We start from the raw sequence: 14,393 nt of genomic DNA, 5'->3' as shown, positions 1-14,393 counted from the left end.
GTAAAGCATCCTGCTCAAGATCACCAATGTGAAGGTTCTAAACTGGAGTCTGTGCTCCTATTACATAATCTTGAGTTTCAAAAACATTTTCAAACTTGCAAAAAAAAATCACCCTTTTTCTCACAGCACCACCCAAAAAGGTCAATAATCACCTCTTTAAATGCTATACAATGAAAACACTTCTACAAGAGCAAACTAAACTCTAAAACATCAATTCAAATTTGTCTCAAGAAATATCAGTGTGAAAGTCTAAGGAGAGGAAAGATGGCCATTTTTTGTGTACAATAACATGATTCCCTCTACACCGTGCTGCTGTGCAGGGTTGGTCAAAACTCACTCTTCACTGGACACCTGCTAACTTATCCAAGTAATAGTGAAGCCAATTTAACAGTTCTTCTGATTACAGATAATCTGGGCTGAAAAAACACATCGGTTCAGTTAAGTCGCTCAGTTGTGTCCAACTCTTTGCAACCCCCTGGACTGTAGCACACCAGGATCCCCTGTCCATCATCAACTCCTGGAACCTACTCAAACTCATGTCCATCAGATTGGTGATGCCATCCAACCATCTCATCCTCTGTCCTCTTCTTCTCCTCTTCCCTTCAATCTTTCCCAGCATCAGGATCTTTTCAAATGAGTCAGTTCTTCACATCAGGTGGCCAAAGTATTAGAGTTTCTGCTTTAGCATCAGTCCTTCCAATGAATATTCAGGACTGATCTCCTTTAGAATGGACTGGTTGGATCTCCTTGCAGTCCAAGGGACTCTCAAGAGTCTTCTCCAACACCACAGGTCAAAAGCATCAATTCCTTGGTGCTCAGCTTTCTTTATCATCCAACTCTCACATCCATACCTTTAATCTCTGAGCCACCTGGGGTTCCCTACTAGCCTTGACTAGACGGACCTTTGTTGGCAAAGTAATATCTCTGCTTTCTAATACGCTGCCTAGGTTGGTCATAGCTTTTCTTTCAAAGAGCAAGCATCTTTTAATTTCATGGCTGCAGTCACCATTTGCAGTGATTTTGGAGCCCCAAAAATAAACTCTCTCCATGTTTCCATTGTTTCCCCATCTATCTGCCATGAAGTGATGGGACCGGATGCCATGACCTTAGTTTTCTGAATGTTGAGTTCTAAGCCAACGTCTTTACTCTCCTCTTTCACTTTTATCAAGAGGCTCTTAAGTTCTTCTTTGCTTTCTGCCATAAGGGTGGTGTCATCTGCATATTTGAGGTTAGTGATGTTTCTCCTGGCAATCTTGATTCCACCTTATGCTTCATCCAGCCCGGCATTTTGCATGATGTACTCTGAATATAAGTTAAATAAGCAGGGTGACAATATACAGCCTTGACATATTCCTTTCCCAATTTGGAGCCAGTCTGTTGTTCCATGTCCAGTTCTAACTGTTGCTTTTTGACCTGCATACAGTTTGAACATTCTTTGGCATCGCCTTTCTTTGGGATCAGAATGAAAACTGACCTTTTCCAGTCCTGTGGCCACTGCTGAGTTTTCCAAATTTGCTGGCATATTGAATGAAGCACTTCCACAGCATCATCTTTTAGGATCTGAAATAGCTCAACCGGAATTCCATCACGTTCACTAGCTTTGTTCATAGTGATGCTTCCTAAGGCCCACTTGACTTCGCCTTCCAGGATGTCTGGCTCTAGGTGAATGATCACACCATCGTAGTTATCTGGGTCATGAAGATCTTTTTTTTGTATAGTTCTCCTGTGTATTCTTGTCACCTCTTCTTAATATCTTCTGCTTCTGCTATGTCCATACCATTTCTGTCCTTCACTGTGCCCATCTTTGCATGAAATGTTCCCTTGGTATCTCTAATTTTCTTGACTAGATCTCTAGTCCATGCCTGAAGAACTCTGGATGGAGATTCGTGACATTGTACAGGAGGCAGTGATCAAGACTATCCCCAAGAAAAAGAAAGGCAAAATGCTTGTCTGAGGAGGTCTTACAAATAGCTGAGAAAAGAAGAGACGCTAAAGGCAAAGGAGAAAAGGAAAGATATACATATTTGAATGCAGAGTTTCAAAGAATGGCAAGGAGAGATAAGAAAGCCTTCCTCAGTGATCAATGCAAAGAAATAGAGGAAAACAATAGAATGGGAAAGACTAGAGATCTCGTCAAGAAAAACACATAATACACTTAATACCAGACACACCAATACACAGGCACACCTTGGAGATCTCACAGGTTCCGTTCCAGACCGCCACAGCAAAGCACACCCTGCAGAAAAGCAAGGCACGCGAGCTCTGCGGTTTCCCAGCACACACGAACGGCACGTTCACGTTACACCGCAGTACAGTAAGTGTGCAATGGCGTTATGTCTGAAGAAGCGGCGCACAGTCCCTGATTTAAAAGTGGTTAGTTGGAAACTGCTACCCTTCATCTGAACCTTTAGAGCGTCAACCTGTTTGCAATAGTAACATCAAAGATCACTGATCACAGATCACCATAACAAACACGATAATCAAAGTCTGATAAGCTGCGAGAATTACAAGTGTGACACAAAGATATGAGTGAGCAAATGCTATTGGAAAAATGGCAATGGCAGACTCACGCCGAGTCCATCTTCAGTCTGTACTGCCTATACTGAAAGCCTGTACTAACCTACGGAGAAAGCAAACTATACCTCTTACAGGGACTGTCAAATACGAGGAGGCTGAGACCACAAATTAATAAAATGAATATGCCCGCTCCAAAATTTCCAAGGAAGTCACATATTTTGCTGCTTGAAATTTACAACTGACCTTATTGCTGTTTTCAGTTTTAAGTTGCAAGGGCCGATAAGATCTGTAGTGATTGAGAGGAGAAAGTCACACATCATACGGTTAAATCATTCCTAATATGGGGTGAAATTTCAGTATCAGGGTCATTCTCCACTTACTGCAATATCCATGAAAGAAATTCTACAACAGAAGCGCAGTGAGGACAATTTGATTTTTTTAAATATATTCACAGCCCCAAGCTGGGTGTTTAATGCAGTTTGCATTTCTGCGGTGCAATAGGTTTTCTCTTGCAGACAGCTAAGAATCCCGCACAGATCAGTCTAATTTGCTAAGCTGAGATGCTCGGTGGTTTACTTTTCTTACCTGCCTTTTTATGGTCTATCTGGGTGGACTTAATTGGCACATCTGAGCAGATGGAATACCCTCAGTTAGGAGTCCAGATCTCACAGAGTAAATTAAGACTGATGCAGACAATTATGCACTGGAGCTGAGGACGAGAGGTGTGTGTAGAGCACGAAGGAGAATTAGTCTTCATTTGTGTCTTAGCTTCGTCATTTAAAAGAAGCCAAGATGCTCTCTATGAAACCTCCTTAAGGGAGTTAACTTTTGCTTTTCTTTAAAATATAAATTACAAGAAAAGAAAAAGAAAAATATATATAAGTTTATCTCTTAAGAAAACAATTAACTCCCAGAAACTGATGACAAGAACTGTCAATAAATAATTATAGTTTCTGGGTCAAATCTAGATTAAATTTTAACCAAATTCAGATTTTTAGAGATCAAATTATTTGGGGTTTTTTTTTTTTGTTTGTTTGCTTGCTTTGTTTTTAAGGCACAAGCAAATCAGGCTCTACAATGTAATAAGTGCAGTGCAAACAAAAATCTAATTGAAGGATAAACATGGGACAATCACAATGCAAAGGGATTGGCTCTAGACAAGAGGAAGAGGCTCTGTGAAGACAATAAAATGTAGATAGAACAGCTGGGAATGTGGGAGGCACAGCCTTCAGCACCATTTCAAGCCAGGGCTGGAACCTGCAGAAGTGTGAGGTTGTCCTCATCAAGCCACGGGAGAAACTGATCGCTGAGGCCAGGCTCTTCTGGGTCCATGGCACCAGTCCTGGCTGACAGGCCACTCCCTCCAGACCCAAACCACCCTCAGCTCCAGCCCAACCCCAGACGACTCCCTCCAGACCCAAACCACCCTCAGCTCCAGCCCAACCCCAGACCACTCCCTCCAGATCCAAACCACCTTCAGCTCCACCCCAACCCCAGACTTCTCACTTGCTGCTACCCTGGGCGAAAGACCTCAGCTTTCTCAGCTCAGTTTCCCATCTCCTAGGGGGCCGTGAGGACTAAATCACTGGGCCCACAGAGACAGCAGCACTGCCAAGTGGTAAGCATTCACTAAGGTCAGTTACCTTAGTTCTCACACAACCTCCTCCCCTTCCTCCTGGATGCCCCCCTTGCTCAGGCCTCCGAATTTCGAATCCAAGAGACTTTTTTCAGCATTTATCCTCCTGGACTTGACTCCTCTTGGCATCTGAGAATAACAATAGCCCTCCCCTTCTAGAACGAGGCATGTATACAGCCAAACCCTCCAAACCAGGGTCCAGCTTAGCCCTGCCACAGAAGCCGCAGTGCTCAGGGGAGGGGTGATGAGGACACCATTTTCCCAGACAATTCAGCCGTGTGGAGGCTCCAGATACTCTGTAAGATTTACACAATGCATGGAGTCATCTGACATTTTAACCCCAAGCTATTCACACGAAAATAAAGTTTAAAATGTGATAAAAGAAAAACCTTTAAGATTTAAAAATGTGTCAGAAACCAGTTTTATCAACGGGTAGCATGACTATAGGTCTGGGTTATACCACACCATGAGGAAAATTCTATCCCCATCCACATCAGACCTGTCCAGCTTTCTAGACATCCCAGCAACCTCCCCAAACCTTCATCCAACTGACCTGGGTTTGGGGTTTGGTTTCCAGTCCAGGGAGGCAGAGGTGGCCATGTCCTGATTCTTGGCACCACCGTGTGGCCATATATAGACATTGCCCATTTAGCCAGTGAGATCATGGGCAAGTTGATAAACTTGAAAAGGCCAAGATAAAGTGTACACCCTGCTATAATTATAACATGTGACAGATATATACGCATAGGATCAAAGACTGGAACGAGGGACTTGCCCTGCAGAAATAACGTGCCCCCAAAAGGAAAGCAGTACTTTCCCTTTCAACGATGCACTGAAGTTTGAGGGTAAATGTGGCAAGTGTTTTAACCTGCATCCTCAGGTCCACATCAACATATCTGGACCGTTCCACAGACGAGGCCCAGTGCTGGGACCAACCTCCCCCACAAAATCTCCCCTAAAGCACCTCCAGCTTATTTCATTGCACTCTTCACCCTGGTGGGTCCCATCTGTGCCCCTGTTCCCCAGAACACTGAAGATTCCTTGCAGGAATGGCGTCTTAGAATGGAGTCGGGCATCCATGCAGTGAGAATAAAGATGAAGCGATGGAGCCGACCTCCTATCTCGACTGGGAGATGGACCAACTGCACTGAGGGTACCGGGACTGATCATCTAGCAGGGCAAGGCGCCTGCATGAAATGTGTGGTCTTCCAGGCCACTCTGGACTCCACCTGGGACACATATCACCCAACACCGAACGTGTCTAATTTCTATTAAGTGCTTGGCCCCGGGAGATCCTAGATCCTAAAACAATGGATTTTACGGAAGACTTCACAACTGAGAGCCATACCCTAATGGAAGCTTGAGTACCACAAAATTAAAATAAAACATTATGGATGCTTTGTAAGCTCTGTTAGCACTGACATGAGCAGGAACCAGCAGAATAGTTGCTTCTAAGAAGTGGCCCATTCATCCCGGGACAAACCAGAGCTATGAAAATCAGGGAGCACCACTGAGGGGACAGCCTGCAAGCACAACAGGACAGAGAAGAAAATGGGACAAAAATGTGGCAAAGGCGAAATTCACAGACAGTATAGAAGATGCTGAAACTTCCAAGACTGACCTGAAATCTTGGGCTAAGGCGGAGAAAGTAGGGTTGTAAGTGCTATTACCCAGATCCAGAAACTGTTAAGCTGTAGAAAAGGTCTGACAGGGTATTCCTGCTGAACATCAACTAAAATCAAAGATGACTACTTAGGACTAACCTAGGGCTAATGAAAGATGTAAGACTCTCCAGTTGAGAGAACTAAGCGGGTGAGATGTCTAGGAATCATCCACTTTTACTTCTAAGAGTTCAAAACAATTAGCATGGTTATCATTTAAGCCCTGTTACATAAATATATATAATTCAACACATATCTAAGTTCAGAAAGTACCTGCCCTGGACTTAGATTTCTAAATTCTAACCATTAGGAAAAACTCATTTCCTATGTTGTAAACTAGCTGTTGCTGCTGTTCAGTTGCCAAGTCATGTCCTACTCTTTGCAGTCCCCACAGACTGTAGAATTCTCCGTCCATGGGGTTCTCCTGGCAAGAATACTGGAATGGGTTGCCATTTTCCTCTCCAGGGGATCTTCCCAACTCAGGGATGGAACCTGCATTTCCTGCGGATCCTTTGCCACTGAGACACCAGGGAAGCCCCCTGTAAACTACATGGGGCTTTATTCTGATCATCAATCAGTCATCAAACCAGGCCATTAATAAGATAAGAAATTCTAATCTTTTTCTTCACTCAAGGGGCTACCATTACAATTTCAATCTGTCTACAAAGATCAACAACAAGAAATAACAAAATACAGAGTGACTGGCAGTTTTTAAATACCCTTAATATGCTTCTCAATCAGGAGCATTTTGGTTTCTTTTAATATCCCCCAACCCAAAGAGTACCAAGGGAGATGTAATATAAACATTTAATGTAGATATCTGCAGTTCAACAGTTATCTGCCTTAATAACTGTAGCTATAAAATTTTAAGAGCTATAGTATTTTGGTGGCAATTAGAGTTATTGATATTTCTGAAACTCATCTGAGATTCTACTGTAACTTGAGCAAAAACTGACTTTCTGATATGGCTTTGGATATAACAGTTTTACATTCTTAACATTATTAAGAAAAACTTATTGCCATGAATTTAAACCCACATTTAAAATTCAATCAAAACAAACTGCTCTTGATCAAAATACTAATATACTTAAAATACATTTAATATTGACTCAATTTAATGGCAAGAATATTCATTCCACTTAAAATCAATATGGTGAGATTAACACTTTTATTATTTCTCTACAATAGTCAAGGACAAAACATGCCACTCACTGTTCAAGAGTATTGAGCAATACCCCTCAGACAACTCTACAAATATGGAACACGCAAACCAACCGTAAAGCTGCGATAAGAAACGACCAATATGAAGCCACTCCTCAGCCCTGTCTTGCCAAGTAAGGGACCACTGCAGTGTTGAGTGTAAGGGCTCTCTTAAAGACCTGGATCTAGGCTGCAGGCGCTCAAATCACTTATGAAAAGAACCATGTCTCCTCTCCTTCTAAAATGTTAGGCAGGGAATATGGATATGCGCATATCCATGTGCGGCAATACGGATGGAGCGTGTCAGCAGCTCTAAACAAGAAGGAAAGAATATCAGGCCAATCTTCATTCTCCAACGTTCAGTCCAGTCCAGTTCAGTCGCTCAGTCGTGTCCGACTCTGCGACCCCATGAATCTCAGCACTCCAGGCCTCCCTGTCCATCACCAAGTCCCGGAGTTTACTCAAACTCCTGTCCATCAAGTCGGTGATGCCATCCAGCCATCTCATCCTCTGTTGTCCCCTTCTCCTCCTGCCCCCAATCCCTCCCAGCATCAGGGTCTTTTCCAATGAGTCAACTCTTCACATGAGGTGGCCAAAGTACTGGAGTTTCAGCTTCAGCATCAGTCCTTCCAATGAACAGCCAGGACTGATCGCCTTTAGTTAGTGGGAAGCTACAAATATACAATAAACTAGGTCTCCCTACACTGAGGAAAAAGAAAAAACTGTTGAGCATTGGGAAAAAAATATCCTGGGAGCAAATATTAAAAAGTAATCTGGAAAAAACCCGTAACCTGTCAAGCAGATTCTCACATGCCCTGGAGTTTCTCAGTGCTCCTGGCAAGCTAAGTGCTGAGGCTTGAGCCACACCGCGCAGTGCTCCACGAGACTCAGTGGACACTGCAGTGCGCCGACTGGTTTCCGTGGTTCACAGAAAATGTGTGGCAACGGGCAAGGCTGACTCCACAAGCAGAAGTGCTCACCCTCCTTTTATCTCACTTACGCCAGATACTGACAAAATCATGGAAGTGAGAAGCCAGTTAGTCTCTGGCACACACACAAAGACAGTGGGAAGGGCATCCTGGACATTCGAAGCCCATCGCTGGCACTGGAAGGTTTGAGTTCTTTAAACAACTACTTTTTTAAGACAAGGAAGGAGGGACTGAGGAAAGCAAGCTTACTTTTTCATACGCTAAAACTTAAAGCTTCAGCTCTCTGGGCTTCCTGGGGGCACGAGTGATAAAGAACCCAGCTGCCAGTGCAGGAGACATAAGAGGCGCAGGCTCGACCCCGGGGTCAGGAAGACCCCCTGGAGGAGGGCGTGGCAGCCCACTCCAGCATTCCTGCCTGGAGAACCCCAAGCACAGAGGAGCCTGGTGGGCTACAGTCCACGGGGTCACACAGAGTCGAACACGACTGAAGTGATTTAGCATGCACACACGTCCTCCTGAAATTACTTCCACCCAGCAGACACCACACAAGCCAGCCTCCTCCTCCGCCCCAGCCTTGTGGCAAGGCACCCACTCTCCAAAGGAAGGCAAACAGCTCCTTCTCTAGTCCTCTGCATGCCTCTTGACCCAGCCTTCCCCTTAGGCTTTTCTTCTTAGACTTGCCCCCAAATCTGAATGATGACCCAGAAGTAGAAACATCTTGGGTCAGCTCCACTGAGGATTCAGGGGCTCTGACGGTTCTATCGCCGACTCAATGGACATGAGTCTGGGTAAAGTCTAGGAGTTGGGGATGGACAGGGAAGCCTGGCATGCTGCAGTCCATGGGTTTGCAAACAGTCCGACACGACTAAGTGACTGAACTGAACTTATGTTCTATTGGGCTAAGGCTGCAGGAAGTCTCTTGGTATGAATAGGGGTCTAACACACTAAGCTAGGCCAGAACTCTTATTTATTAATAAACCTGCCACCTACAATAAAATACAGCCCCCGTGGACTGACCTTAATCGTTGCTTATAATAATCTTCATCTCCATCGTCTCGGCATCTCACCACTTTCCGACCTCCTCCTGTGCCTTCAGCTTCTTCCCCAGAACTTGGAAAAAAGTCATCATCAATCTCCCGTACAGTGACTTTCTTCTGCCGTTTCCGGCGATTGAGCACCAGCCTCTGCTCCCAGTCGGCGCCCTCCCCGGGCAGGTCGGCGCCCACCGCCTCCTCCAGCTCCTCCTCCGTGGGCAAGTACTCAGACTCTTCACCCTCAGAGGCCCCCTGTGCCTGTGGTCTCACATCACAATCCCAGGGTTTCTTTCCCTTTAGCAATCCAACCTGCCCCTGGAGCTGAAGAGCCCTCTTCTGGAGTTTCTTGATGTGTTTTTTCAGGCGTTTATCTGTTTTCGATACAACTTTGCCTCTCTCGTCTGGTTTGTTTTCATTGAGTGTTGAGCTCAGCTCAGAAGTGGCCGAGGCCAAAGCTTTTTTAGCTGCTCTTTTGTTACAAGCTTGCTTCTTTCTTTCAAAGGACAGTTTCGCTTGATCTGCCAAATACTTTTCAAAGCCTGATGCTTCGTTGAGCATTAGTTTTCTGGGCTTTTTCTCCTGCTTCTGAGGGATTTTGGTACCAAAAGGTGTCATCTGACCAGTGCGGACGAGCTCTTCCCAAGCGGTCTCCTGAGCGGGCATGAGCATGCTGCCAAGGCAGGACGGCTCTGCTCCTGAAAAAGGACGACAGTGCACTGGGTGCTAACGTGAAACTTTCCAGGAGAGCAACAGACATGTGTGCCGCTCAACACGTAGACACACACACACACACACACACACACACTGACGTACTTACCATACTATATACGAAGAACACAGTGAAATCTACTCCTACTCAAAAAGGTAGCTTCTCAGTAACTTTCCCCAAAATACTGCAGTATAAATATGCTTTCTGGGCATCCAAAGACAGACCAAGTCATATGTAACATACAGAGAGGGAAATTTTGCCATGTTCCCTTATCAAGTAAAGAGTAGTCCTTGAACAAGCAATCTCCCAAGTTTGCACACCACTGCTAACACCAGCACCGAGAGGGACTTAAATTCAAGAGACAACAGGACTGAAAACAGAACTCTAAAGAATCAGCATGCACCTAAACAGGTTAGACATAAACGGTGGCTCTGCTCCGTTCAATAGGAGAGCCACCACGTGGCCATTTAAGTTACACTGAGAATTCGTTTTTTAGTTGTACTTGCCACATTTCAAGAGCTCACAGGTGGCTACAGGCTACCATGCCAGACAACACAGACAGCATTTCCGTTACTGCAACTACACCTACTGGACGGCACCACGTTAGATGCGTAAACTGACTGAGGGACGAACTAAAATTGGAAGTTATGCCATAATAATAGAAAGCCACCCAGAAATCATTAGTCTTTCATCGGCTGAAATCAATCTCTAGCAAAATTACTTTATCCATAGCCAAAATGTCAAAGGAAGTAAGGCTTAATGGGAAGGAAACCATATTCTAAAATCTATTCTCTCACAGGCCAATAACACCAGCACAGTTTTTCATTAAATGTACACTAAAGAAAAACGTACATCAGAAAGTGCAGAAATCCTAAGTGCACAGCTCAGTGAATTTTCAGAGAATATACCCATACACACCTGAAGAAGGAAACAGCAACCCACTGCAGTATTCTTATCTGGAGAATCCCACAGACAGAAGAGCCTGGCGGGCTACAGTCTACGGGGCTGCAAGAGTCGGACCCGACTGAGCGACTAAACCGCCTTGACGCTAGCATCCAGCTCAGGGAGCGCGAATCGCCAGGACCCCCAGAGCTGCCCTTCACAGTGTCTCGCAGCTTCTAGCCCACAAGACACTGCCTGACCTGGTAACACTGCAGATGAGCTGGGCCTGGCATCGAACTCGGAAATGTCTGTGCTTGTGTGGCTTTTGGCCAAAACTGTGCCTGTGAGTCGCGCCTGCTGTTGAATCTGGCTGCAGTCGGCTGGTGCGCACTGCTGTTGCTGCGCAGAACTCTACTGTGCCCCCCGGCCACAGCGTCTCCATTCTGCTGCTGATGGACACGTGGGTAGCGTCCAGGCCTGGGCTGCCGAGAACAGCACTGCTGCGAGCACTCCAGGACGACCTTTTGCAGCGCTGTGTGTATAACTCTTTGGTATATTAAGCTTTGGCAGACAACACCAGACATTTCCAAAGTGGTTCTGTCGATTCTAGGTTCTATTAACAGTGTTTCAGAGTTTCAACTGATCCATATTCTCGCCCTTCCATTTTAGCTATTCTGGTAGGTGTGTAGTAGTACCACTCAGTGGCTGTAATTTACATTTCCCTAAATGACTAATGAACTAGGGAACATCTACACAGATTTGCTATCTTTTGGGTAGCCTCTTCTAAGGAAAATGTCCAAATCTTTTGCCAATTTTTCTCACAGGTGGTCTTTAAAAGGAAGAAAAAAAAGGTCTCTAGGAATTCTTCATACATTCTGGACTCAAGTCCCTGGATTAACACAGACTGCAAACATTTTTTCCCATTCTGCAGCAGCTTGCCTTTTCCCTCCCTTAAATGCTATCTTTCAGCAAACACAAGACCTTAGTTGTAATATGGTTCATTTATTAAATCTTTTCCTTTACAGTGAGCATTTTTGTTGTCTTGTTAAATTTTTGCCCCAAGATCATGAAAGTGTTTACTATGTATAACATAAAAGCTTTTTTTCTCTGTCACACTGGAAGAATCCATCTGGAGTTCACTTTAGTACGCCATGTAATGGGCCAATCTTCATCTTCATGTGGATTGACCCGGCACACTTCATGGAAAGACCCTTCTCCACAGCACTGCACCGCGACATGTATCAGGAATGCAAGAGGGGTGGGTCTGCCTGCTGGCCTCCACTGCGCCCACTGGTGTGCTGGGTCTGCCCTAACGCCACCGCTGCACTGCTGTCTTACTTACTGTAGCTTAATAACGGGTCTGGACAGTTCATTCTTCTTCCAAGACTGCCGTGGCTACTCCCGACCCAATGCATTTTTATATAAATTTCAGAATCAGCTTACTAGCATCACTCACCTCAGCCTACTCTTCCTGCCCTACACCCTCTCCCTCAGAAAACTCCCTGAGGTTTATACTGGGGGCGAACGGAACTACAGCAGCATAGAGCTGACGTCATTACAATATTGTATCTTCCATCTATAACCATGGTGTATCTCCCTCGTTTGTCTTCTCTCAATTTTTCAATGACATTTTGTTGTCTTTAATGTAGAGAGCACCAAAGAAAACTACTTTTTTAAACTAACAGTTATTTCCAGGTATTTTGATTTTTATTATAATTGCCATCTTTACTAAATTTTTATTTTTTACTTTTGCTCATATGCAGAAATATGACTGATTTTTCTATACAGACCTGGTGTTCAATGACACTGCTAAATTCACATAGTAATTCCAATAGAACACCCACTGATTCCTTCGGACTTTCAATATGATGACCAACCACACATTTAGTAAACAGTGATGGTTTTCTTTCTTTTCTTACATTACTACCCTACCCAGTGCAATGTAACAGGAAAGGTGATAGCAAGCACCTCGTATCATCCCAGATCAGAGGAGCAAAGCCAACTGTTGCGAAGTTTATCCCACCAAGTTCCAGGGAAGGATTCTTCAATCAGATAATCTTCACAACGATTAAGAAATGGGTCATTATGTGGACAGCAGGGGAAAGGAAACCTCAGGAAAGCATGGGAGCAAACAAATGAAGGTCTACTATGCTTATGCCCATCTCAAGACAGACTTGGAAGGTTAAAGAATGCAGCCAAGGTCTACACCTGGGCAATGAAGAGCTGGGTGCGTAAAGCCTAGATGTCCTGCTCTCCTGCCTCTCCAGACAGGGCACAGAGCAGCCGGGGACGGGAGGGACCCCAGAAAGGATGGAAGAGGAAGGGTGGCAAGAGAGACCAGGAGTCTTAAGTGTTGGCTAGAGCCCCAGTGGAAAGAGATAGTAAGAAACAGGCGTTCAGAAAAAGGGAGAGGCCGTAAGTGGACAGATTTGTAAGACACTAGAACCTAGGTGGCTAGAGAAGCCGTAGGGAAGGGGTAAGATTATTTGGGGAGACGCAGTATTATAAAAAGAGGGCTTAGCAAGAAATTCTGAGAGTAATTACTATTTAAGATAAGCCTAGAAAATCTGGTCAAAAACAACTAAATAGAAATGGTCAGAAGGCTGAAAGGAAAACCAGCAGAGAGACATGGCTCCTGAGAGACAGGGAAGTAGCAGCTGCTACAGACAGGCCAAGCGGAGCTCGTGGATTGGGGGAAGCAACAATTACCCCGGGTCGACTCTTACCAAACAAATAATAGGAAGCAAAAGATGACAGCAAGTTCTAGGCGGCCAGGTCAAGAAAAATTTTTACCAGTGAGAAATGACAGCACTTCAGCGGCAGGAAGCACCAGTCACAGGCCCAGTGGGTCCCGTGAGGCAATGCTGGCTAACATTTTCCCATCACCCCAACTGAATCTTCACAATTCTCTGCCTCACTGAATGGAGCCAGCACAAAATATGTGCTTGAAGGGCTTAAATCTGTATTTCAACTGGTAAATAGCTGAACAGCTACCAACAATTTCTAAACACACACACACACTGACACTCAAGACATTTTGTTTCAGAGCTCATGTATCTTCCCAAAAGGTTTTCCAAATGACACCCATCCAGGGCAGTGATATAAGCAAATTCATGGCCATGAATTAAATAACCTGAATTAAGATGCCTTAACAACAGAACTGATGGTTAGAAAGCCTGTCAAATAGGTCCCAAAAAGATTTGTAAAAGCAATTCTATGAACGCTGACTGATGATACTGGGTCAACAAAATATAATTCAATCAAGATGTTAGGTGTCTTTATGAAGTTAATTATACAAAATGTTAAGATTTCTAATTTATTAAACGTAATACTAAATGGGCACCAGGAGCCTCTATCAGGCTGAGTTAAAAATTTACTTTCATTCTCTGAAACACCAAAAGACTTATAACTCGTTTCATCTCAGTTTCTCTCTCTCTGAACAGTCTCTATCTAAACATCAAAGAGCTGCTAAAGAAAGATAGGAAAATACAAACAAGTTATAGTAGACCAAGGTTAGGGTTGAGATTAGGGTTAGACTAGGTTCTACAGGTGTCGAGGATAAAATGTCCTGTGTTTGTTTTGACACTAAGCAAATAAATGTATTTGTCCAAACACCCAGGCTGGGGCTGAAGAGACACCCTCCAATGAGCAGAGGCATCAGGCAGTGATTCGCAAACAGAGACGCCATCCCCAGGACCCTCACCTGCATCCTCCTCCTCCAGACTGCCGGGGCCTAGTTCCACCTTCACCTCTGCTCCTCCAAGGACGGCCTGGAGGCGTTTCTGTTTTGCTGTGATCTTCTTCAGCTGTTGTTCCTTAAATGGT

General features: G+C 44.5%; 1 protein-coding gene across 3 annotated transcripts in view; it reads right to left on the bottom strand.

Annotated features, from left to right (window-relative positions):
• ERCC6 (ERCC excision repair 6, chromatin remodeling factor) overlaps positions 1–14,393 on the bottom strand; it is a 72,216-nt gene that overhangs the window by 48,989 nt on the left and 8,834 nt on the right. For all 3 annotated transcript variants that reach the window (XM_018042328.1, XM_018042329.1, XM_018042330.1), the window contains exons 4-5: positions 14,272–14,383; positions 8,961–9,672 (exon numbers count right to left, since the gene is read on the bottom strand). In XM_018042328.1, the coding sequence (XP_017897817.1) occupies positions 8,961–9,672; positions 14,272–14,383 (824 nt within the window). The remainder of the gene's footprint in view (positions 1–8,960; positions 9,673–14,271; positions 14,384–14,393) is intronic.

This window comes from Capra hircus, chromosome 28 (assembly GCF_001704415.2).
Source record: "Capra hircus breed San Clemente chromosome 28, ASM170441v1, whole genome shotgun sequence".
In the NCBI taxonomy this organism is placed as follows: domain Eukaryota; kingdom Metazoa; phylum Chordata; class Mammalia; order Artiodactyla; family Bovidae; genus Capra; species Capra hircus.
Note: the sequence above shows the minus strand (reverse complement) of the source record. Positions and strands in the feature narration are given on the sequence as shown.